We start from the raw sequence: 22,458 nt of genomic DNA on the forward strand, positions 1-22,458 counted from the left end.
CTTCCGGAAGGTTCGTGGCGAAATAGGCCCCCGGGTCTTCGTTTCGTCCAATTCCGAGAATATTTTGTTACTAGGATTTCGAAACCAAAAACAGCAGAAAACGAGAACCGGCACTTCGGCATCTTGTTAATAGGTTAGTTCCAGAAAATGCACGAATATGACATAAAGTGTGCATAAAACATGTAGGTATCATCAATAATATGGCATAGAACATAAGAAATTATCGATACGTCGGAGATGTATCAACCAGTGCAAAAGCTCAAGACATTTTTCTCTCTCTCATACTCCATTGTTGAGCTCTAAAACCTTCAGACCCCCCTCCTCCTCCACCCAAACTCAAATCCCTCCAGGGAAAAGCTAGAGGAGGTCTTGATCTATAGTTCCACCAAGCCAAATCTTGTCCCCCCTTGTATTCATCAAGATACTTGCTCTCTAGGATTTCAAGAAACCATAGGTGGGCAAAAGAGGTCCGGAAGCATCTGGGTTGTGGATGTGCTCCTGACAAGATTGTGAAGGTTTGGAGGCTACCTCAAAGTATACCACAAGTGAGTGAGTTATTTCTTCGTGGGATAGGCTTCGGAGAAGAAGGTGAGCCTTCGTGTCGTTGGGGAATCCTTCGTGGGACCCCCATCTCTCCAAACGTGACGTACCTTCTTGCAAAGGAAGGGAACACGGGAATAAACCTTCGTCTCCGCGTGCTATCGGTTATCCCTAACCGAACTCTTTACTTGTGATATAACTGCCTGTGAGAGCCTTCGTGCTCGAGTTACTTGTATCATCATATAGGGTGCTTCACATAGTTTGTATTAGACTCATCTTTATATCCCATAAAGCTTAACTTTGCAAAGAAAGAATTAAAATTTGTAGAAACCTATTCACCCCCTCTAGGTTTACCATCTCTGAACTTTCAGTATCTCTAGCGGCCCAACAAATTTTGGACATGATTTGTTTCCATCTACCTCGGGTGCGGACATTAAAAATGGCTTTTTTTAATATGTTTGTATGCGTCTGCCCTTGATCTAGCGGTAATGTCCATTTTTTACCGCAAAGGACAGAGCAGCATGGGCCCTGCATTGATTAGGAAGGAGATAGAAATAGTTGTCTTTTGTGTGGTCAACATTGGCCAGCATGTCTCCTCGGCATGGAGCCGCTCGTGGAATCTAGGCCCGGTTGTTTGATTTCTGCCCTAGTAGAAAGGAGTTTGGCGGGTTTCCCTATACCCAGTTTGCGTGCGTGCGGGAGCAGCGCACGCACGCAGGGTTCCCCCTCGTGCCTCCGTGTTGGTCCGGCCCAGCCGCCCAAGAAAGGTCTTCTCCGTTTTTTTTCTATTGATTTTTCTAAAAAAAATCAGATTTGCAAAATTTCAGATTATAAAAAATGTTTAAAGCTGAAAAAGTTCAAATTTAAAGTAATTGTATAAACTCTAAATTTGCTCAAAATTTGAAATTTAATGAAATTCAAAATTTGTTTAAATTTGAAATTTGCTTGAAATTTGAAATTTGTAGAAATTTACAATTTGCTCAAATTTGAAATCTGTTAAGGCTAAAAAATGTTCAGATTTGAAAACTGCCCAGATTTAAAAATTGTTCAAATTTAGAATGTTCAAACAATAAAAGAAACAGAAAAAGCGAAAACGAATCGAGAACTGAAGAAAACTGAAGAAAACGAATCGAGAACTGAAGAACCAGAAGAATTTCAGAAAAGACGCAGACAAACCGCGAGCGTGCAGCAACGAACGACGAACCTCGAACACACCAATAAAATGGGCCAGCCCAACAGGCGCCCGCACGCGGGCGGACGTGGTAACACCTGCTAATGAGTGGGAAATAAGTTTTGTCGATTCTAGCTGGCCTGAGCAGCTAGGCTACAGCTGGGCATGGGCAGCCCGGCCCGGAAGGTCAGACCCGAGCCGGCCCGAAAATCCTGGGCCGGACTTGCATGTCGGTCGGGTTTGGGCCTGATTTTGCATTGCCCATTCTTTGAAGGGCAAAATTGTAAAAGCGTGAAAAGTCCTGGGCGGCAAACCGACAAACCCTAACTCCGTCTATCCAATCGCCCATTCCGTTTCAAATTACCGTTGCCCCGCCTCCCTCCCGGCCTCCGGCGAGTCACCCAAATGGATCTCTCCGCCACCCCGACTAGATCCAATTCCAAGACCAAATTCTCTCCATCGAAGACCACCGCCGCCTCCGCCGCCGCCCAGATGGAGTTCTCCACCCCGTCCAAGCCTACGCCCAGGCGGAGGTCCAAATCCATGGCCTCGCCGCCGCCGATGTCTCCGGCGACGCCCTCCACCGTCCGCAGATCCCGCCGCCTCCTGGAGACCCCCACCAAGGACCTCCCGGAGACCCCCGCCAAGGACCTCGCGGCGACCCCGGTGAAGCCCAAGCCCACGCCCACCCTCAAGCGGAAGCGGGCCGCGCCGTCGCCCAAAACCCCGAGCCAGGCCGAGCCCAAGCGGCAGAGGCGGCTGCCGAAGCAGAGGGCGTACTACCGCAAGGTGGTGTACGACGGCGGGGAGTTCGCCGTCGGAGACGACGTGTACCTGAAGCGCCAGGAGGGGGCGGAGTCGGATGTGGAGGACCCAGAGCAGGAGGAGTGCCGCGTGTGCTTCCGCACCAGCGGCGGGGTCATGGTGGAGTGCGACGCGTGCCTCGGCGGGTTCCATCTGAGGTGCGTGCGCCCGCCCCTGCGGCGTGTGCCCGAGGGGGATTGGGCGTGCCCATACTGTGAAGCCGAGCGTGCGGGGAGGGCGATTGACAGACCCAAGCCGCCCGCTGGGAAGAGGATCAGGAGGACAGCCAAAGAGAAGCTTCTCTCCAGCGATTTATGGGCTGCACGCATTGAGAGGTTAGTTCGCACTCAAATTCAGAGGAGACTCCGAGGTTCCTGTTGCCAAAAGTATTACTATTTTGTGAATTGCTTTTCTTATTCATGTGAGAATTAGGTGTAGTTGGTCACAGTGCAATAGAATTTGGATAAGTTTGGAGAATTTGAAGTGTGTTGGCAATTGGACAAGGGCTCAACCTACAATAATGTGTCGAGAAGGCAGGAATCTAGTTTTAGACACGCTTGTTGTTACAGAAATGATTCTAGTTCTCAACAATTAACTGCAATCAATTATAACTCATGAATTTACTTACCAAATAGCAATAATGTGCAACAGTTTACGGAGGGAGCCAGATGGAGCATTCTGGGCAAAGGTGAGGTGGTACATTATTCCTGAAGAGACCGCAGCAGGAAGGCAGCCACATAATTTGCGGAGAGAGCTCTATCGTAGTAATGATATTGGAGACATTGAGGTGATTAGTGTTTTTCCTGGCTATGTTTCATTCCATTGTTTTACCATGTTTATTGATTCTACTTTGTTTGTTCTTGTGGCTTCTACAGATGGAAACTATCCTTAGACATTGTTTTGTCATGAGCCCCAAAGAGTTCAGGGATGCCACTAATGAAGGAGATGATGTATTTTATTGTGAATATGAGTATGATGTACATTGGCATAATTTTAAGCGGCTGGCAGATATTGATGATGAACCTGAGGTACATCTTTTGAAACTTCAAATCTGTGAAACTCTGTTCACAGAAATTTGGATCATCATTATGGTATAGTGAATTGCCAGTGATCCTGTCCTTCCACTATTGTGTAGACAAAAGAAGATCCCAGCGACGAGCCTTACAATGCTGATAATGATTATGTCAGTGATACTGACGAAGATTCAGAATATGATGAGGAGGATGAACCGGCCACACGTTACGTGGCCAGAAAGAACCTATCTCATGGATTGGCTGCTGTACGAACTCTTCCTCACCCCCCTCTACCTCTCCCCCTATAGTTTTCCATTACTTTACTGAAATGCATGTTTGTTCGTAGAATTCACGGACAGGGAGGATATATGGCCTGCAAAAGATTGGGATCCGGAAAATACCTGAGCATGTTCGGTGCCATCAAAAGACTGCTCTGGAGAAGGCGAAAGCTACGCTGTTATTGGCTACTCTTCCCAAGTCATTGCCTTGCAGGGATAAGTATGTCTAGTCATGTTTGCTGCGTGTTTCATCAACATCTTACGCAAACTGTTACTGAATAGAATTCTTGTGCCAGAGAAATGGAGGAGATATCTACATTTGTGAAGGATGCAATTTGCAATGACCAATGTCTAGGACGCTGCCTGTACATTCATGGTGTGCCTGGTACTGGCAAGGTAACCAACCCTTATTTCATGGCTGTGGTGATGGTTTGATTCTTCTGATGTGGCTGAATGCTAAACTGCATTTTCTGCACGTGCTTTGTTGATGGCAGACTATGAGTGTACTTGCAGTCATGAGGAGGTTGAGATCTGAATTTGATTCTGGAGCTCTGAGGCCTTATTGTTTTATAGAAATCAATGGTCTCAAATTAGCTTCTCCAGAGAATATCTACAAGGTATACAAACTTCTAAGTATTCTAAGAAATGGCAAATTTCCACTCAAGTATAGCATATACAATCCCTTATCTGTTAACATAAACTTATAACAGGCACACTTCATAAAATATGCAGGTTATATATGAACAGTTGAGTGGGCATAGGGTTGGATGGAAAAAAGCTCTTCATTATTTAACCGAGCACTTTTCAGATGGCATTAAAATCGGAAAGCAAGCAAACCAACCAATTGTTTTGCTCATTGATGAGCTTGATCTTCTTTTGACAAGAAATCAGTCGGTAATAAAATCTAGCTTAACTTATTTAGTAGCTTTATAATTTTTAACTTTGTTCTTGAGAGAATGCCCAATATTCCTGTCGTTTGGCAACATTCCATTATTGCATGCTCATTGACATTTTGATTGATCTTTTTACCAGGTGCTGTATAACATCCTTGATTGGCCCACCAAGCCAAATTCAAACCTAGTTATTATAGGTACCTATAACTTTGTCTTGACTTGTGATTTTGGTCTCTAGCCAGTATTTATTCTCTGGTGTGCTGTTATTTAATGCAGGTATAGCAAACACAATGGATCTTCCAGAAAAGCTATTTCCTCGCATCTCAAGTAGGATGGGTATTCAAAGGCTGTGTTTTGGCCCTTATAATTATCGTCAACTGCAAGAAATCATAACAAGCCGTCTTAAGGGTATCGATGCCTTTGAAGATCAAGCTATTGAATTTGCTTCTAGAAAGGTTTGGAACTTTGGATCACTGTATCATGTGTACATATTTGCTCTCATATACTTGTATCTTTGTTTGTTTTTGTCCATGATGATTGTTTCTCTTGTCATCTGATCTGAGATTTTCTGATAATATTTAAAGACCAGGTCCTACAGCTGAAGGTTAAGTTATCCTATCTGCGTATAGACCCTTCATGATGTAGCTATTTTTTTGCTTCCTTTTGTTTCATAATAAATACTTAAGTTATACAGGATCCCACAAATTAGTAGAGTGAATCATGCTTTGATTATTTATATGGTCTTCCCTTTTCGAACAGTGTGATTGAAAGCACAAAATATTCTGTTTGATACTGATGGAAGTCAATGGAATAAACCGAGTTTCAGCAATGCAGTCTGGTGCCATTGAATAGTAGTTGCCAATTGCTACTCCATTCAATAGAAAATTTCCTTGTATTGAGTTTCATCATCATAGCATTAAGAAAAAAAATTAAATTCTGGAGCAATAATAAAATAAAAATAATTTGGTTGTTTATCTTTACCTGCTAACTAATTAGCTTCTATGTTCTGTCAGGTAAGAAGGCTAGACCATGCAAGTGTTCTGTTAGCATGCATGTTCATTCATCTCAGTTGATTGCCTTTTTGTGCAGGTAGCTGCTATGTCTGGCGATGCTAGGCGTGCCTTAGAAATTTGTAGACGCGCTGCAGAGTTTGCAGATTACCGTGTTAAACAACTACAACAAGTTGGACAGACTCCATCTCCAGGAGGTACCGTATGCATGTACTGCGATTGAATAACGTATTCATAAATGACCTTACTTAGGTTTACGCTATCTTTATGCTTACATTTATCCTATTTCACTCCCTCCATTTGTTCAGACAGCTAAGCTCCAAACTGTTTAATAGTCCACTGAACATTGTCCAATACTTATAGGAAATGGTGCTGTTTGCATGGGTGATATAGAAGACGCGATTCAAGAAGTTTTTCAGGCACCACATATTCAAGTGAGTGGAGATAACAATTGCCTCTTATCTGAACTCCTAATTTGTGTTGACTTTGATATGTAGTATGCAGCTCACTCAGTTGGGGTAAACCACATGTACTTTTCTTCCCTGACCAGATCAAACAGTAATACTTGCTGACCGTCCAATCTCACATTAGCAATTTTTGCGCACCTACAGGTAATGAAGAACTGCCCAAAATTTGGAAAAATTATATTGGCTGCTATGGTTCACGAATTATACAGAAGTGGCCTAGGCGAAGTATTATTTGATAAGGTGAGCGCATTTTTTTGGTAATTCCTATATTGGTCATTAGCATTCATGCAGCAAAGGTAAAGTTTCAACTGTTCCTTCTGGATCCATTCTTTTTGTTTACATCGATTTTTTCTGATGAATTTAGCCATGTTTTTTTTTCCGACAAGAACACAAAAGAACTGTTTCTCGATAACTCTTTAAAAGGTGGAAAGAAGTTCAGCTCTAAAGGGCAGAGTACAGCATACACATGGAAAAAGAAAAAAAAACATTCGTGCCTCGTCGATCTGTTTTAGGCAACCTTCCTTGCTTACCACTAACTAAGTTTTTCCCAAATTCGTGCCTGCGGGCTGCCCCAACCTTAAGCTTACCAAGTATGCAGTGGTTTCCAATATTCTAATCTATCTAGGCCCGAAATGTTTTTTTTCCAAATTCATCAGAACAGTGAACAACACAAATTTACCGTTCATGAATGCAGTAAATTTTTGTTGTTCCAATGGCTTCAAAGCTCTGGTTATTTTCTGGAATAGTATATTGGTCTGCAGTGAAAAACTATTCGACTAATTACTTAGTTGTCATTCAGTCTCCTCTCATTGAACTATTCTTCCATATAACCAACAGTTCTTTCCAGCTTCTTCTCTGGCTGAGTTTCCATGCGAATGATAGCCTTGAAATTGTTTTCTCATTCAGTCATACTTGCTACAGAAGTTTACTGTCAGTGTTCTTTCACATTTTACTGGAAAGCCTGCCCTTTTGTTACCGAATTAATGTCCATTTTAGGTGCATTTGAGGAGAAATCTCATGTGATATCCTTTTATCCTGTAGCTAGCATCGACTGTTTTCTCTTGGTGCCACGCCAATAGAGAACTATTGCCTGGATATGACACTCTCCTGAAAATCTGGTAAGTGATCCTGGTATTCACGTTGCATGAAGCTGCTAAAGTTGCTTTTACATATGGTTGCCTTGAGTTCATGTTCACGTACATCATGTATGATGTGGATAGTATTACTGTTGCCTCTTATACGGTGCATTGTTACAAATGCAGTTCCATTGTCATTTTTTTGTTCCAAGAGAAGTCATACCATGATTGGAAATGCTGTTTCCTTTGAATTTTGGGGTTATCATCATGTCAGGCATACTGGTTGGTCAAGTGCATGTTGTTTTATGCTCTTTGTTTCCTTTTATTGATGTTACCAAACTTCGTCAAGTGAAAATTTATATGATAGGTTTATTGTGAAGAAGTGCTAAAGGTTCTGTGGGCACTAGGAAATCATATTGGTGTTGTGTTTATTCTACCTTAGCTGGCACTGCACTAGGTATTCAAGAAAGACAATGATGGCTAGTTCTCTATAATGCTAATCCGAATTTTGCTGTCTAGTAACGAAGGATATGCCGGTCCAATTGGTCTTACTGCTAAGAAATTACTGCATTTAATTTAATTAGTTGCATACTCTTTGGGGAAATGATTACATCTGTAGTCTGACCCTAGTTTGTTTGGGCAAAAGGTATTTCCATCGCACAGAACTTGCTACATGGAAACAACTCAGAAAATAATGCTTTCACCGTTAGGCTGCATATGTTGGAAATTATTGTTGCCATAGTGTTTTTTCAATGCTAGTCTGATCCTATGGTAGGATTAAACTAATCCAGAGCTCTGTTATTTGCATACATTCTCTACCAGGCTCATTATTTCCCACTAATGGTGCATTTTCCATTTGAAAAGGAAAAATCCTTAGCCCCGAATGCTACATCCTCTATTGTCAAAGCATATGTTGTTTCAGTTGTGTTCTCTGGAAACACAATTTTCTAATTTTCTTCTCTTGCAGTTGCAAGCTTGGTGAGAGCAAGATAGTTCTCTGTGAGGAAGGCACTAAGCATAAGTTGCAGAAGCTGCAGCTCAACTACCCAAGGTTAGCTTGCAAAACTGCCCTTTGAAACAGGCATTACAGAACAGCTTGAAGACTATCAATTCGCAGCCATTATTAAATCTTAAAAGTATCATTTATCACGCGGATGGGCAAAGGGCTGAATGCATATGCTATGCCTACCAGCCAGATATATAAAGAGAAATCAAGTAGGTTCAGCTAAATTGGGGATAGTTAGAGCATCTCCAGTCGCGTCCCCCAAACCGTCCCCCAAAGCGATTTGGGGCGCGCCGGACAAAAAAAGCGTTCCAGCCGCGTCCCCCAAAGCCCTTTTTTGTCCGGCGCGGCCCGATACGGTGTCCGGCGCCCCGAGCCCGTCCCCGTCCCACGGGGACGCTCCGGGGACGCCGGACACAACGAAGCGAGGCGGGGAGTGGCGGGGCCGACGCGTCGGCGGCACGGAAGGCTAAAACCCCGTCGCCTACCTTTGGTCAAGCGACGTTAATGGCGTCCCTGTTTTCCCGGGCGACGCAGGGACGCGTCTCGTCGTGCATGGCCGCGTGGCCGTCCGCGCCGGAGTTATTGCGTGCAACCACCCGCTGCCGCCGCTGTTTTAAGACGCCCTCCAGTTATCGCCGCTCATCATAATCCTTCTCGTCGCCGCCGCCTCCCCTTCCCAGATCCTCTACTCGCCGCTCAAAAAATGTCGTCCTCCCGCAAGATCGCCGCGGCGAACGGCTTCGGCCGCGGCAGCCTCACCGTGGCGGAGGCGTGGGCGCCGCACCACGCCCGGTATCCGGTCCCGCCGGACGTGCGGGCCGCCAAGCGGCGGCGGGCTGGAAGATGGCCGTGAACGGCATTGGCATCCCGCCGCCGCCGAAGCCGGACACGCAGCAATGGCGGGACGCCATCAAGGCCCGTCGGGCTCAACTCACCGCCGAGGAGCGGGCGGATCCGACATGGGCGGCCAAGGACAACGACGATCGGTGGACGACGTACTTCAAGGCCAAGTACGACGTCGAGCCGCACAGCGACCGACGGGCTCATCGGCGGGCCCAACAGCCTGGAACAGGGAAGGCCGCGCCCTGTTGCGGGGCGTTCCGGGCGTACCCTCGAGAACGTCATCCGCGGCCTCCGCAACGGCGCTCCGCGGGCCGGAGATGCCGTCGTCGCCGCCGCCTTCTCCTCAATGGCAGCCGAGGAGGACGACGTACTCGTCCTCCTCGCACTCTTCTTCCTCGGGGCCGGCGCGATCGACGCCGTCGTCGTCGTACCGGTCGGCGCCGTATACCGTTCCCAAACGGGAGGTCAAGGAGGAGCCGGCGACGCCCGTCAACACGAGGCGTGGCGGTAGCGGCAGCGGGCGGCAGCAAGGGAGGCGCGGCGGCGCCCTCCTCATCCCGAGCCGGAGGTGAAGGAGGAGCCGGAGGAAGCGTCGCGGCGGCGCTGCCGGCGGAGTACGAGCGGCGGCAGCGGCTCATCGCCGGCGGCGACGACCCCGAGGACTGCCCGGGGCTGCGGGCGGCGTTCTTGGCGTCCATGGACGACAAGGCCGCCTGGAGGGGCGACTCGGACGCGGCGAGCGCCTTGCCCAGCCGCGACTCCGGCAAGCCGCTGGTGGACCTCACCGACGACGGCGAGGCAGGACCAAGCGGCTTGGTGAAGGACGAGCCCGTGGACGAGCCCGTCGACGAGCGCGTCAAGCGAGAGGTCGTCACCGACGAGATGTACAACTTCCGGCGGTACTACGACGCCTCCGGCCGCCGCAAGTGGTTCTAGATTAGGTTTAGTTTTAAAGTTAGTCAAATTTCGTTCGAATCTATGTAAGTTTGGACGAATCTAATCGAATCTAGTCAAGTTTAAAATTTGCGAAATTTTGTTTGGGGGACGCGGCCGGGAGCGACGTCCCCCAAACGCGGCACGAACGAAACACGTCCCCCAAACGCTCAATCCGGCGCGGTTTGGGGGACGGTTTGGGGGACGCGACTGGAGATGCTCTTAAGTTTGGTTCATAGATAAAATCTGATACCCAGTTTCCATCGAACAAGAATAAGGAGGTGTTTCCCCCTTTTACCTATCTCTACCGAAACCCTGGAGCCACAACACAGTTCTAAGATATTACTATCTGTGGAAACCTCTTTTCTCATTTATTAATATCTTTGTTTTGTTGGTTGGCAGCGACGATGTGACCTTTGCACTCAAGGAGTCCCCAGATCTTCCTTGGTTGTCTAAGTACCTGTAAATCTCATATCTATAGTGGCCATTTTTCCCAGCCTTGCATTTCTTGTTCTCTTGGGGAGCAACAGCCCTGTGTACTTCTATAGTAAGTTCATGCCCTCTGTTCCTCACCTTACCGAAGTTTCTGGTTGTGACCATCTTGTTTTTTTGGGTGACTGAGCATTGTCTTGTGAAGCTAAGTAACTCTGCCGTATCTTCTGCAGAAACTTGGAACATACTCAAAATCCCGTGGTTGATCTGTGGAGCCAATTGCTGCACCAAAGGCATCTCAGTCGCTATCTAAATTAAGAAGCTCTGCCACATTCTGCACGAAATGCTTCTCAGTTGCGGCCATGGGTTGTAAGATGCGAGGGAACTTGCATTTGTGGAACTTGTGTGGAAGCATGTTGTTTAACGTTGTTGTAGTGAACTGCCTCATGTGAGCTAGTTCTACTCTCACTTGTAACATGACTATCTATAACATTAAATTGTTTATTTGTTGTGAGAATATTAACGAATCTGATGGTTCAAATCTTTTTTTTACCAATCTGTCCAAATTCCTTTTTTTTTGACTAGTTTGTTCAAATCCCTACCATCCTGTAAAACGGATGTTCTGTAATTTATTTTTCAGAGATTTTTCTTTCACAACGCATGGTCTTCCTCCAGCATTTTTGTCGTTGAAAAAGGTAACCATTACTGGCGTACTGCTACTCCAGTCCAAACCCTGCACAGGAGAAGACCAAACAACGAACACAATACTGTGTCGCTCAGTGATGGCAAAAGGCAACGCCACACCACCCATCGCTCGCCGCCGGGCCAACGCCGTGACACTCCTCCCCACCAATGTGCCCCACCGCTTCCTTCGCCTGCTGGCCGCCATCCCGAAAATCGTCCGCCGTCGCCGTCGCCAGCGCAGCCTCATCGCCGTCTCCCCCTCCTTCCGGCCGCCGCTCCGGACCTCCGAGAAGCCTAGATGCGGAATCCAATCCCGAACCCCTTCGCCGACCCCGACCCGCGAGGTCGAGGCGCCGCCGAAGCCGAAGCGCCCGGAGGCGGAGCAGCCGCCGCAAGAGGAGCCCGCCGCTGCCGCTGCCGCGGGCAAGTACTGGGCTCACCGGCACAGCCTCTTCTCCCTGTACGACCGCGGCGTGCTGATGGACGCCGAGGGCTGGTACTCGGCCACCCCGGAGGCCATCGCCGCCGCGCAGGCCGCCCGCGCCTCCCCCGCCGGCCTCGTCGTCGACGCGTTCGCCGGCGTCGGCGGCAACTCCATCCAGTTCGCAGCCAGGCACCCGCCGATGAACTTTCCGTTTTCCGTTTCCAGGTCGCTTCGCTTCCTTCTCCCGCTAATCCCGTCGCCGGCATCCCGGTCTCGTGCAGGGGTTGCTACGTGGTCGCGGTGGAGATCGATCCCCGCAAGGTGGAGCTGGCGAGGCACAACGCCAGGATCTACGGCGTGGAGGACATGATCGAGTTCGTGGTCGGCGATTTCTTCCGGCTCGCGCCTTCCTTAAAGGTACGCTATCCCTGTTCAGTTTTGCATGACGAACATGACTGTGAACGTCACACTTTGTGCTTGCATAGCAGAAATTCTTGTGAAACTGGCCATCCATCAACATCTCACCTCTGATTCCTCAACTTCATGTCCGAAATCCGTATGCCTATTCATTAAAAATATGAGAGGTTAATTTACATGAGCATTCCTGGGCTCACTTTATAGCTTCTGTTATGTGTGGATTTGAGTAGTGCGAGTAGGGAATTAACATGTACCCCAGTACCAACTATCGCGACATGTAGTTTTGGATATGTTGGTTAGTTTGATAATCCAAAATGCTCTGAAATTTCCATATTATGGAAAGAGGGACCTGATTTTCGGTATACTTCATATCTGCTAGGGCCATCTTAGTGAACGAGGTTGTCATACTAAAACAGCCCTGCTAGTGCCAATCCCACACTCAAGATTTATTTTTTCCTTCATGTTTGTAATTTTTCTACTGCATTATACATACTTTCGTTAGTAATAGATGATTAATTTAGTCCCCATAGTTGGCTAGCTATCTTCATTTCGATTAGGCCAGCATGCCCAACTACATCCTGATCTTCTCCACATCTTCCATGTGCAGTTTTATTCGAAATAGGTGAAAGAAGTGTTCACATGATTGCGGTTGGACATGCCTTGAGCAGAGTTGCTTTCCCAACCCAAGAAAGTTTCTGTGCTGTCCAAGCAAGCACACACCTATTTTTTGAAGTTTATCAATCCCTTATTAGGTTGACTATGCTGGCATGAGTCCCCAGACATTTCATAGGAAACTAGTGTAGTAAAACTGCTTATTAATGTTCTCATCCAGATAGATCACTGTTTTCCTTCTCAAAGTTAATTGCGAGGCCAGATATGTTCTCACAAACTCATCGGCAAATACCAGAAATGTTTCGTCATACTTAAGGTCAAAGGCCTCAATGGGAAGTTGTAACTACTGATGTGCTTGTTACTTTTTAGATTAACATCGCTGCCAGTTTATCAACAACTAAATTGAAAAGCAACGGAGAGAGAGGCTATTTCTGCCCGTAGGCCTTTGCTCTGTTTCCTACCTTATTCAACATTCAAAAAAGCACTGTCATGCTCCGCCTGTTAACCTTGCTTATTACCAGCCAACCAATTTAAATTAAAGGCCTTTTAGCTAGCAACATTTCTTTAATTAACTTTTTTGTATATCTTCTTGTAGTCTAGTTTCAAAATGAAATCACCCTCCTTCATATGGTTAGCTTCATGTAATAAAGCTCATGAAGAAGAACTGCCCCATCCAACTAGCAATAATGGGTAGTCATTTCCATATTACGTTTTTTTTTCTTCTGATTACTGTTTTTATACCAGGCAGATTTGGTGTTCCTTTCACCACCATGGGGAGGGCCATCATACAATCAGACTCCTATTTACACCCTCGATATGTTGAAGCCAAAAGATGGGTATGCTCCTCCTTGAATTCTCTTGTGTCCTGACCACAACACTGAATAAAAACCAACTATAAATTCGTATTGGTTTTAAGCAGTTTAAGTTTAGTGGGCATTTTGATGAACACGTGTATAATTGTCGGCCGGTAAACGTTTAGTTGCGTCTGGAAGATTGCACATTTCAAGTGTAACTGGACTCATGTAAAGGAAAAGTGTAAGTGGACTGATGCATTATTCTCGTATATTTGTCGCATTTTTGGTATACTATTTTGGCAAGGTACTTACTGGTATATGTAGTTACTAACAAGTGTGAATATATTTTTAACTTTGATAAATGTTACTACCGTATGGTTGGTTTTGTATGCAGGTACACGTTATTTCAAGCAGCTCAGAAAATAGCCCGTAATATCATCATGTTTTTGCCACGAAATGTGGACATAGTCCAAGTAGAGGAGCTATCCTGGTTGTGTTCTCCTCCCTTAGATTTTGAGGTATGGCTGATATTACCGTTCTTCCCGACCTTTGGTTGCATCTTTCATGAAATTCTTACAGCTATCATCCCAGTAAGATACCCTGACATTCAAGCTTTTGTTAGAGTGAAGAGAACTATGTGCAACACAGATTCAAAGGAATTACTGCGTATTTTGGAAATGCAGCACGGTGACCAAGACCATCATCGAGGTTGAAATCAAGAACAGTGAGATATTCTTCACGAGTGCCCCTTCCCCGCACAGTACCCAAATTTGGGCACGAGAAATTAGTCCCGTACGTATGAATTGAAATTTTGGATCTTGTGCAACTAATTAACTGTTCTTCACTACACCAGTGCTGTGTGTTAAACTGTTCAGGCCTGGCGACAGGAAATAATTGCATGAGGTTCCACCATAGCAGACGAAACTATTTGCAGCTGCTCCTCCCGTTCCACCAGACCAGTACCAGTCACATATCTATCCCGCGGTGTTGATCTATAGTTGCAGGGTGATTAGAAGGACACCAAAGCCGCGCCCAGTAACACGAGGTGCCGTACGTGTCCATAATCTCCAATGGAGAAGACCGTCGTTCTGTACCCCGGCCTCGCAGTGAGCCACTTCGTCCCGATGATGCAGCTCGCCGGCGCCCTCCTCGAGCATGGCTACGCCGTTTCCGTCGCCCTCATCGGCCGCGCCGCGGAACACAACGCCGCCTTTGGTGCGGTCGTCCGCCGGACTGCCTCCTCCATGCCGTCTGTCCGTATCCACACGCTCCCCCCCGCCCGTCCAGGACCATTCCCTCATCGGCGCGCCTCCGCCGCTGTCGTCGTTCAGCCTCTGGTACCGTCGCCTCGTGGTTAGCTACAACGGGCGCCTCCACGACTTCCTCTTCTCCTTGGAGCGCGTGCACGCCGTGGTCGCCGACTCAATGTCTGATGAAGCGCTCGGCGTAACCAAGGAGCTCGGGATCCCCTGTTACACCATGTACACCTTCAATGCCACCACCCTCCTCGCCTCCATCTTAGCTTCCTTCCGTGCTCGGCGTTGGCGAGGGCCGGGCAAGCTTCAAGGACCTAGGGGACAGCACCGTCGACTTCTTCGGCCTCCCGCCCATGCCGGCCTCACACCTTGTACGCGATGTGCTCCAGGACCCGGAGAGCGAGACGTACAAGGCGACCATGGCCGCGATGTGCAGGATCCCGGAGGCCGACGACATCCTCGTGAACACGTACGAGTCGCTGGAGCCTCGTGCGGTGGCTGGGTCCTGCCTCCGGTGTACTGCGTCGGGCCTCTGATAGAGAGCGCGCGCGAAGAAACCGTACCCACGCACGAGTGCCTGGCCTGGCTGGACGGTCAACCGGACCGCAGCGTTGTGTTCCTCTGCTTCGGGAGCGTGGGGTGGGGAGCCCACTCGACGGAGCAGCTCAGGGAGATCGCCGTTGGTCTGGAGAACTCCGGCCACCTGTTCCTGTGGGTCGTGCGAGCCCCCTACGGCGGCGTCCCGGACCTCGGCGCGCTCCTGCCGGACGGGTTCTTGGAGCGCACCGCCGATCGCGGCCTCGTCGTCAAGCTGTGGGCGCCGCAGGTCGACGTGCTCGGCCACAGGGCCACCGGCGCGTTCGTGACGCACTGTGGGTGGAGCTCGGTGCTGGAGGGCGTCATGGCCGGCGTGCCGATGATCTGCTGGCCGCTGTACGCGGAGCAGAAGATGAACAAGTTGCTCATGGTGGGCGAGATGGGGGTCGCCGCGGAGATGGTCTGGTGGCATCAGGGGCGCACTAGTAGGAAAAGCCTCATCAGTGGCGCACGAAAAATTGATTCTGTGGCGCACGGGTGGTGCGCCACAGAAACGTCGCCACAAAAATAAGCTTTCTGTGGCGCACCTGGTCGTGCGCCACAGAAATAAGGTTTCGTGGCGCACCGGGCCAGGTGCGCCACGAAATAAGTAGTTCTGTGGCGCATGTGATGTAGCTGCGCCACAGAAACAGGTGCGCCACAGAATTATTTTTTGGTGCGCCACAGAACTATGTACAGGTATACTCGATTTTGTGCTCCCTGGTGTATTATACATGTTTTATACTGGTTTTATACACCGTATACAGGTTATATACTGACATAATATAGACAGATATAATATGGACATATATAATCATCACATCATCATCACATTACTTAGAGCCCGATCGAGTTATACATATAGCTCCATACAACTCATAATCCATGCAAATTAAGAAAGTTCTCATCATCTCTAGATACAAACGAAGTGACACCGGCCGCCGCCTACACTAGGATGAAATAGAGTACCGCCGCGACGATGGTGAGCAAGAGCGAGAGCACAAGGAAGGTCTTCATCTTGCTCTTGTTCGCTTGGTGCGCCCTCCACTTGGCAACCGCCTCGTGTCTAGTCGGGTACCCTTTGTAGCAGTTGCCGCTGAACTTGTGCACCTGTTTCTTGCACTCCTCCCACTCCTCGTACACTCCTGGAACCCTCCCCTCGAACACGACGTAGTACGTCATCTCTATGGACACAAGGCATATTAGTATATAACGCAATGGAAAGAGTTAGAGGGTTCACATGCATACATATTCACAAGAATTAAAGCAAGGAAATAATAATAAACCTAAAAGAAATATAGCATCGGTATCACATAAGTAATATGGTTCAACGATAACGACTACAATAGTAACTGAAGTCCAACAACGACGACCACCGTTTCGAGCAAATTAAGCAAGTTTAGTTTACAACACGGTGCAAATTGTCTATCGATTCAAAGTAATGCTAGGCACACCGGCCTCGGTCAACGAGACGTCTTCTTGAGCGGCTCCGGGAACGGCTTGTACAAGTCCTTCGTCGTCCACGTCCTTCCATCACCCTGCTTATGTAGGCGTTCTTCGATATCCCTCTTAGGCAACGCTCTGGCTACGTGTAAGAGCCCCGATCCGTTGGATACATCTTGTAAGATAATTTCCGAGAGCTTTACTTGGATGCGATGGAAGTCTTCTCTAAGATCATCATCACTGATTTCCCTCGACATTTTAATGGGGTCTCGCTTACTAGGTGGCAGAGACATCATCTCTGCATCCTCGACAAACCCTTTAAGGTGATGGAGGACATAGAAGGCCTCCTTAATGCTGCCAGCTGGCTGCTTGATACAAGGGAAGTTGATCACGTGCTTGAACCCGATCTTTTTAGTGTCCGGCCTGATATATTGCCCATTCTTGTCGAAGGTGCCTCCACTTTTGGAGTAGCCAAGGATAGCCTCATCGAGAACACCCCTTATTCTCGTGTAGTCTTTCTTCGTCGTCGTACTCGACGAGTCGAAATACTTGGGCTAGTGACCACTTTGGATCTAGGATGATGAGTGTGCAGTATTTGTCCCTGCTCAACACATGCAATTGAAATGGAATGTTGGAAATGATCGGCAATGGAAGAAATATATAAGAAAACATAAGTTACGACGGCCGTGAGCGGATGTGTACTTACTCGGAAAAGACAGGCAGAAAAATGGTGTTGCTCTCTTTGTCCAAGCCGGTGAGGTGGAGGCCAAGGTGAGGCTCGTCATGGAGTGTGAGGAGGGCAAGGCGCTCAGGGCGCGGGCGGCAGTGCACAAGGACGGTGCGGCTGTGTCTTGGAAAGATGGCGGCTCCGGCCGCGCGGCGTTTGCCCAGTTCCTGGCGGAAGTGGACGGCGGAGGGAAGGCGAGCAAGAACAACCTCGCGGCTCTCGACTTGCAGACTTGCAGTGAGGAAGTTGCGGGTGTCGTGTGAACTTTGACTTTGGTCAGCGAGCGTAGGATCGCCGCGTTGCTTTCATTGAGAAATGTCCTTGTCCCGGGATCATTTTGTTTTATTGCATGCTAATAAGATTGAGACTTCCCAAGCACAATGACACTGACTGAAAACCTGGTGCACAAATCGCAAAGCAAAAATCTTTGTAAATTTGACAGAGGAAACATGCACCGGACATTCCATGCACGGGAGAATCGCCACATTGGATTCAGCACCGGCCCAATGTATTTTAGGGCCCTTGGGCGAAGTCAAAAAAAGGGCCCCTTAAAGACAATATATACATATAACTAGATATATAAACTTTCAAGAAATAATAATAAAATAGTATCAAAATTTAGAAAGTATTTTCTACTAGTTCATTACCTCAAATAAAAACCAAATTATAACGAGTCATTCGACAATTATGCTTGAATGCTTCTCCAAAAAGCTTTCTCGCACATTCCTTGATGCGAAATCATTCACAATAATTTCAAGATCAATGTTTTCCAAGATATCCTTCTCAATACAGCATGTAGCCAAGCCATTCAATCTGTCTTGTAACATAGCTGACCTTAAACAGTTTTTGAGTAGCTTCAGTTTAGAGAAACTTTCAGCTGAGGCTACAATCGTCAAGAGGATGCAATATGCAACTGACACATTTGGATAGCTTTCTCTAGTTTTCTCTTTTTATTTTTCACAGCACCGGTCAATTGTTTTGGTATTGTAACACCTATAATTGTGAATGAATTTACATCAAATTCGAACCCGAATTAAGAGAACAAGACATGGGTTAGATGGGAGTTGAGAGATTTAAACAAGACTTACAGAGACTATAGGACGGGCTGCTGGACGAGGCGATCTTCCGGCATGGCTACAGGGAGGCAGGTAGGGCAGCCATGCAAGGCGATCGGCAACACGCAGAGAGCCAGAGACAAAGGAAGGGTCGAAGAAAGATGAACCATCCAGAAATCGATCATCTAGACTACAGGAAAGTTAATCAATCGTAGCGTACAGGTACAACGTACACGAGGAGTTGGACCGATCGGCATGCTTGCTGGCCGATACTCCCTTGGTGGGCCTATTCAATAATAGTTATGTGTATTAAATTTTTTCATCCCATAGCAAAGAAAAAGCCCCGATCCTGGGCCCCCTCCAGGCCTGGGCCCTTGGCGGCCGCCCATGGCTGCCATGGGTCAGGGCCGGCCCTGATTGGATTTTCATTTCTACAAGTAACACTTATTTGCAGGCGTAGCATGTACGCTGCAGCTGTATCCAAGTGCCCTAGAGTTGCTACATCTTATAGTGATGTATTCCCCATGTTTTTTTTTTAGAAAAGAGGATCAAAAAGAAGCGTTCGTGCAGCGGACCATGGATGCGCGAGAATTTTCCTCCAAGAAATCTCCAACAAGATTGCCTCTACAACTAGATCCTTACTCATGGGAGGAGATTTCAATTTGATTCGTGCAGCAGAAGACAAGAATAACAGCAACCTGAATTGGCCCTTGATGGACTTATTCAATGAAAACATTGCGAACTGGGCACTTAGAGAAATACCTCGAACAGGGGCGAGGTATACTTGGACCAATCGCCAGCTCAATCCAATTCGCTTGGCACTAGATAGAGTGTTCATGTCGCCTGCATTCGAATCCATCTTCCCTCTTTGCTCCCTGGCGGCCGAAACTAGCCTCGGATCGGACCACACTCCACTGCTGTTTGACACAGGGGAAGGGTCCCCTGTCCGCAGTAACCGTTTCTTCTTTGAATCCAGTTGGCTAGAGCGAGCGGAGTTCCCTCCGCTGGTCTAGGTTACGTGGGAGAAGCTAAGTAACAAAGTCGGAGGCAAAGACATCATAAACTGGTGGAATTTCATGAGTACGTGACTCATACAACATCTTAGAGGATGGATCCATAATTTGGGGCGCGACTCCAAAGAGGCAAAAAATACTTTGCTTGAAACAGACCGCTCAGCTCCATCTCCAAGCAGGTGGCTTGGATGAAGAGGGTTGGGCAGAGAGATACCATCTAGAGGAGCAACTACTCCACCTCTATAGGGTAGAGGAGGAGCACTGGCGACAGCGTGGAAAGACGCGATGGGCACTTCAGGGTGATGCAAACTCGGCGTATTTCCATGCGGTTGCAAACGGCCGTCGGCGCAAGTGCCATATCTCTGTCCTCAACACTCCAAATGGCCCGATCACGGATCAACGGTTGATCCAGGAACACGTGTATGAGTTCTACCGGCTCTTACTGGGCACAAACACAACTAGGGGCTGCGGGTTGGCGCCAGAGACTTGGTCTGATCGACAAAGGGTGTCGCAAGAAGAAAATATTGGCCTAGCCCTCACCTTCACAGAACTGGAATTGGACAACATCGTGAATGATATGAAAACAAACACGGCTCCTGGCCCGGACGGCCTACCGGTGATCTTCTTCAAATCCTTCTGGCCCTTGGTAAAAATGGGAATCCTACACATTCTCAATGACTTTGTGCTGTGGCGCATAGACATTGCCCGCCTCAATTTTGGTATCCTTTCCCTTATCCCCAAGGTCCCGGGAGCAGATCAGATCACCCAATATAGACCAATAGCACTCATCAACGTCATATTCAAGATTGTGGCCAAGGCCTACGCGTCACGGCTCGACCCGGTGGCCAACAGAATCATCAGCCCAAACCAGACTGCTTTCATAAAGGGCAGGAACATTCTGGATGGGCCTCTTGCTCTTATCGAGATCATCCATGAGATAAAGTCCAAGAAGCTAGGAGGGATTCTCCTCAAACTAGACTTCGAAAAAGCTTACGACAGAGTGAACTGGGACTTCCTGGCAGAGGTTCTCAGAGGAAAAGGCTTTGACGAGGGGTACATCCACCGTATCTCACAGTTGGTGACAGGAGGACAGACGGCTATCTCGATCAACGGGGAGATTGGCTCATTCTTCCGTAACAAACGAGGGGTGAGACAAGGGGATCCACTCTCTCCGCTATTATTCAACTTCATTGGAGAAGCGCTTTCCACAATCCTAAGTGCTGCCGGGAGGGCGGGTCAGATTCATGGGGTAGTCCCGCATCTTATTCCGGGGGGAATATCACACCTCCAATACGCGGATGACACACTCATCCTTATTCATAATTCAGAGAAAGATATTGCAAACCTGAAGTTCCTGCTTATGTGCTTTGAAGACATGTCGGGCCTAAAATCAACTATCACAAGAGAGAGGTTATCGTCATGGGACAACCATTGAGGTGCCAGAATCGTATCGCCAACAAACTCAATTGTAGGCTGGGAGCCTTCCCTTTCACCTACTTGGGGCTGCCCATCTCTGATCGGAAATTAACTAGGGAGCAGTGGTTTTTCCTCGTAAGGAAACTTGCAGTAAAAATTGAGCCTTGGCTTGTAAAATTACTGTCCTCGGGTGGGCGGTTAATTGTCTCCAACGCTTGTCTGGACAACCTACTAATGTTCGCCATGGGCTTGTTTCTTCTTCATGATGGGATTCATGCAAGGTTTGATACACACAGGTACCAGGCCATGCAATAGTATCCTAGATGTACACAAGATAAGAGACACTAGCACCAGTAGCCTATTGGACTGCTAATCATGGCGATTTTTGGCAACGATTATTTTAGTTGGAATAGTTAGTGAGTTATTATTAAAAACAACTTCTAAATTTGTTGTAAACGCATTCCACTTTGAAAATTATAATGTTGGATTGGAAATTCTTGTTGTAATTAGGTGTGATCATTTTTGAATTTGTTAATTTTATTTGTTGTAATTATGGAGTAAATTTATAATGTTGGATTTCTTTGGAGTAAATTTTTACAATATTGTTATTTAACTATTGTTGTAAACAACTAATTATTTTGGTATTTTTTTAACTATTGTTGTAAACATGTAAAGTTTTTATAAAATTTGTTGTTAACTATTGTTGTAAACAACTAATATTTTTATTTAAATTGGTGTTAACTATTGTTGTAAATAGCTAATTATTATGTTGGTTTTGTCATTGATTATTTTTTGTTGTAAATAACACATGGTTCTAATGTTGTATTTCTGATTTTTTTCAAAATAGATCATGTTTTTTGTTGCAAAATTGAACTGCAAAAAAATGTTGCTTAACTACTTTTAACATTGCTTTTTCATATTTTTTCTTTTCAAAATACCCCAAACTTGTATTTTTGTTGTGTACCCAATTGTTAAATATTGCAATGTTCTTTTGTGTATATGCTATACAAGTTTCTACAATATTCTAGCTGGTTTACATAACATTGGTTTCATTAACAACAAATATTGGATGCGTTCATGAGAGCAATGAAGTTTTTAGCCCAGTGACTTGCACCGGCTAATTAGCACCTACCAGTAACTAGCACTTTGTGCGGTGCATGCATCATCTAGGAGCGAACCTAGCTCTTCAGGCACGCGAGCAGCAGAGAAAAGTAACTGCGTGTGCAACGGCACATGGGCGAGGCCCAGCCAATAAACAAGACCTTCCCAGTCCGTAGAACCAGCGTGATACAAGCGACATGCATGCATAGTTCATTTTGTAGCGTACGATGGGTGAAACGGACGGCGCTCACACGACCGATTTGGCGCTCCGGATCGGTCGGCGGACGCGTAGCGCACCCCTTTTGTTTGTTGGCGAATGTTAGTGATCAGCCGGCTGTAGAGAGCCTTTTGATCAGCCACCTTCTGGACTGTTAGATCAACAACATAAGTGAGCAAATTTCACACGTCCGATCGTGCTACAAAAATGGGTCACGTGTAACAAACTTTTTGTGAGTATGTAACATTTATCCCCAA

The 22,458-nt window shown here is 47.0% G+C and overlaps 2 protein-coding genes, 1 non-coding gene and 1 pseudogene across 3 annotated transcripts; all 4 read left to right on the forward strand.

Annotated features, from left to right (window-relative positions):
* The first annotated feature begins 2,104 nt into the window (after window positions 1–2,104).
* Window positions 2,105–10,975, forward strand: LOC124670722 (origin of replication complex subunit 1-like). Its single transcript, XM_047207201.1, has 17 exons — window positions 2,105–2,850; window positions 3,167–3,302; window positions 3,391–3,543; window positions 3,651–3,794; window positions 3,875–4,026; window positions 4,103–4,202; window positions 4,301–4,423; window positions 4,539–4,700; window positions 4,839–4,896; window positions 4,976–5,154; window positions 5,789–5,906; window positions 6,073–6,143; window positions 6,321–6,416; window positions 7,218–7,294; window positions 8,220–8,303; window positions 10,437–10,581; window positions 10,700–10,975. Exons 1-16 carry the CDS (start codon window positions 2,117–2,119, stop codon window positions 10,498–10,500), a joined length of 2,451 nt encoding a protein of 816 aa, XP_047063157.1. The 5' UTR covers window positions 2,105–2,116; the 3' UTR covers window positions 10,501–10,581; window positions 10,700–10,975.
* LOC124685534 lies at window positions 3,451–3,528 on the forward strand. Its single transcript, XR_006997521.1, has one exon. It is a non-coding gene; the product is annotated as a small nucleolar RNA snoR28 (small nucleolar RNA).
* Window positions 10,976–11,248: 273 nt separating the features above from the next.
* Window positions 11,249–14,192, forward strand: LOC124706472 (trimethylguanosine synthase-like). The gene is made up of 5 exons (XM_047238139.1): window positions 11,249–11,763; window positions 11,856–11,991; window positions 13,348–13,439; window positions 13,792–13,915; window positions 14,020–14,192. The coding sequence occupies exons 1-5, from the start codon at window positions 11,249–11,251 to the stop codon at window positions 14,086–14,088; spliced, it is 936 nt and encodes a 311-aa protein (XP_047094095.1). The 3' UTR covers window positions 14,089–14,192.
* A 275-nt stretch (window positions 14,193–14,467) lies between these two features.
* Window positions 14,468–20,902, forward strand: LOC124706481 (annotated as a pseudogene).
* Window positions 20,903–22,458: the final 1,556 nt, after the last annotated feature.

Source organism: Lolium rigidum, chromosome 1 (genome assembly GCF_022539505.1).
Source record: "Lolium rigidum isolate FL_2022 chromosome 1, APGP_CSIRO_Lrig_0.1, whole genome shotgun sequence".
In the NCBI taxonomy this organism is placed as follows: domain Eukaryota; kingdom Viridiplantae; phylum Streptophyta; class Magnoliopsida; order Poales; family Poaceae; genus Lolium; species Lolium rigidum.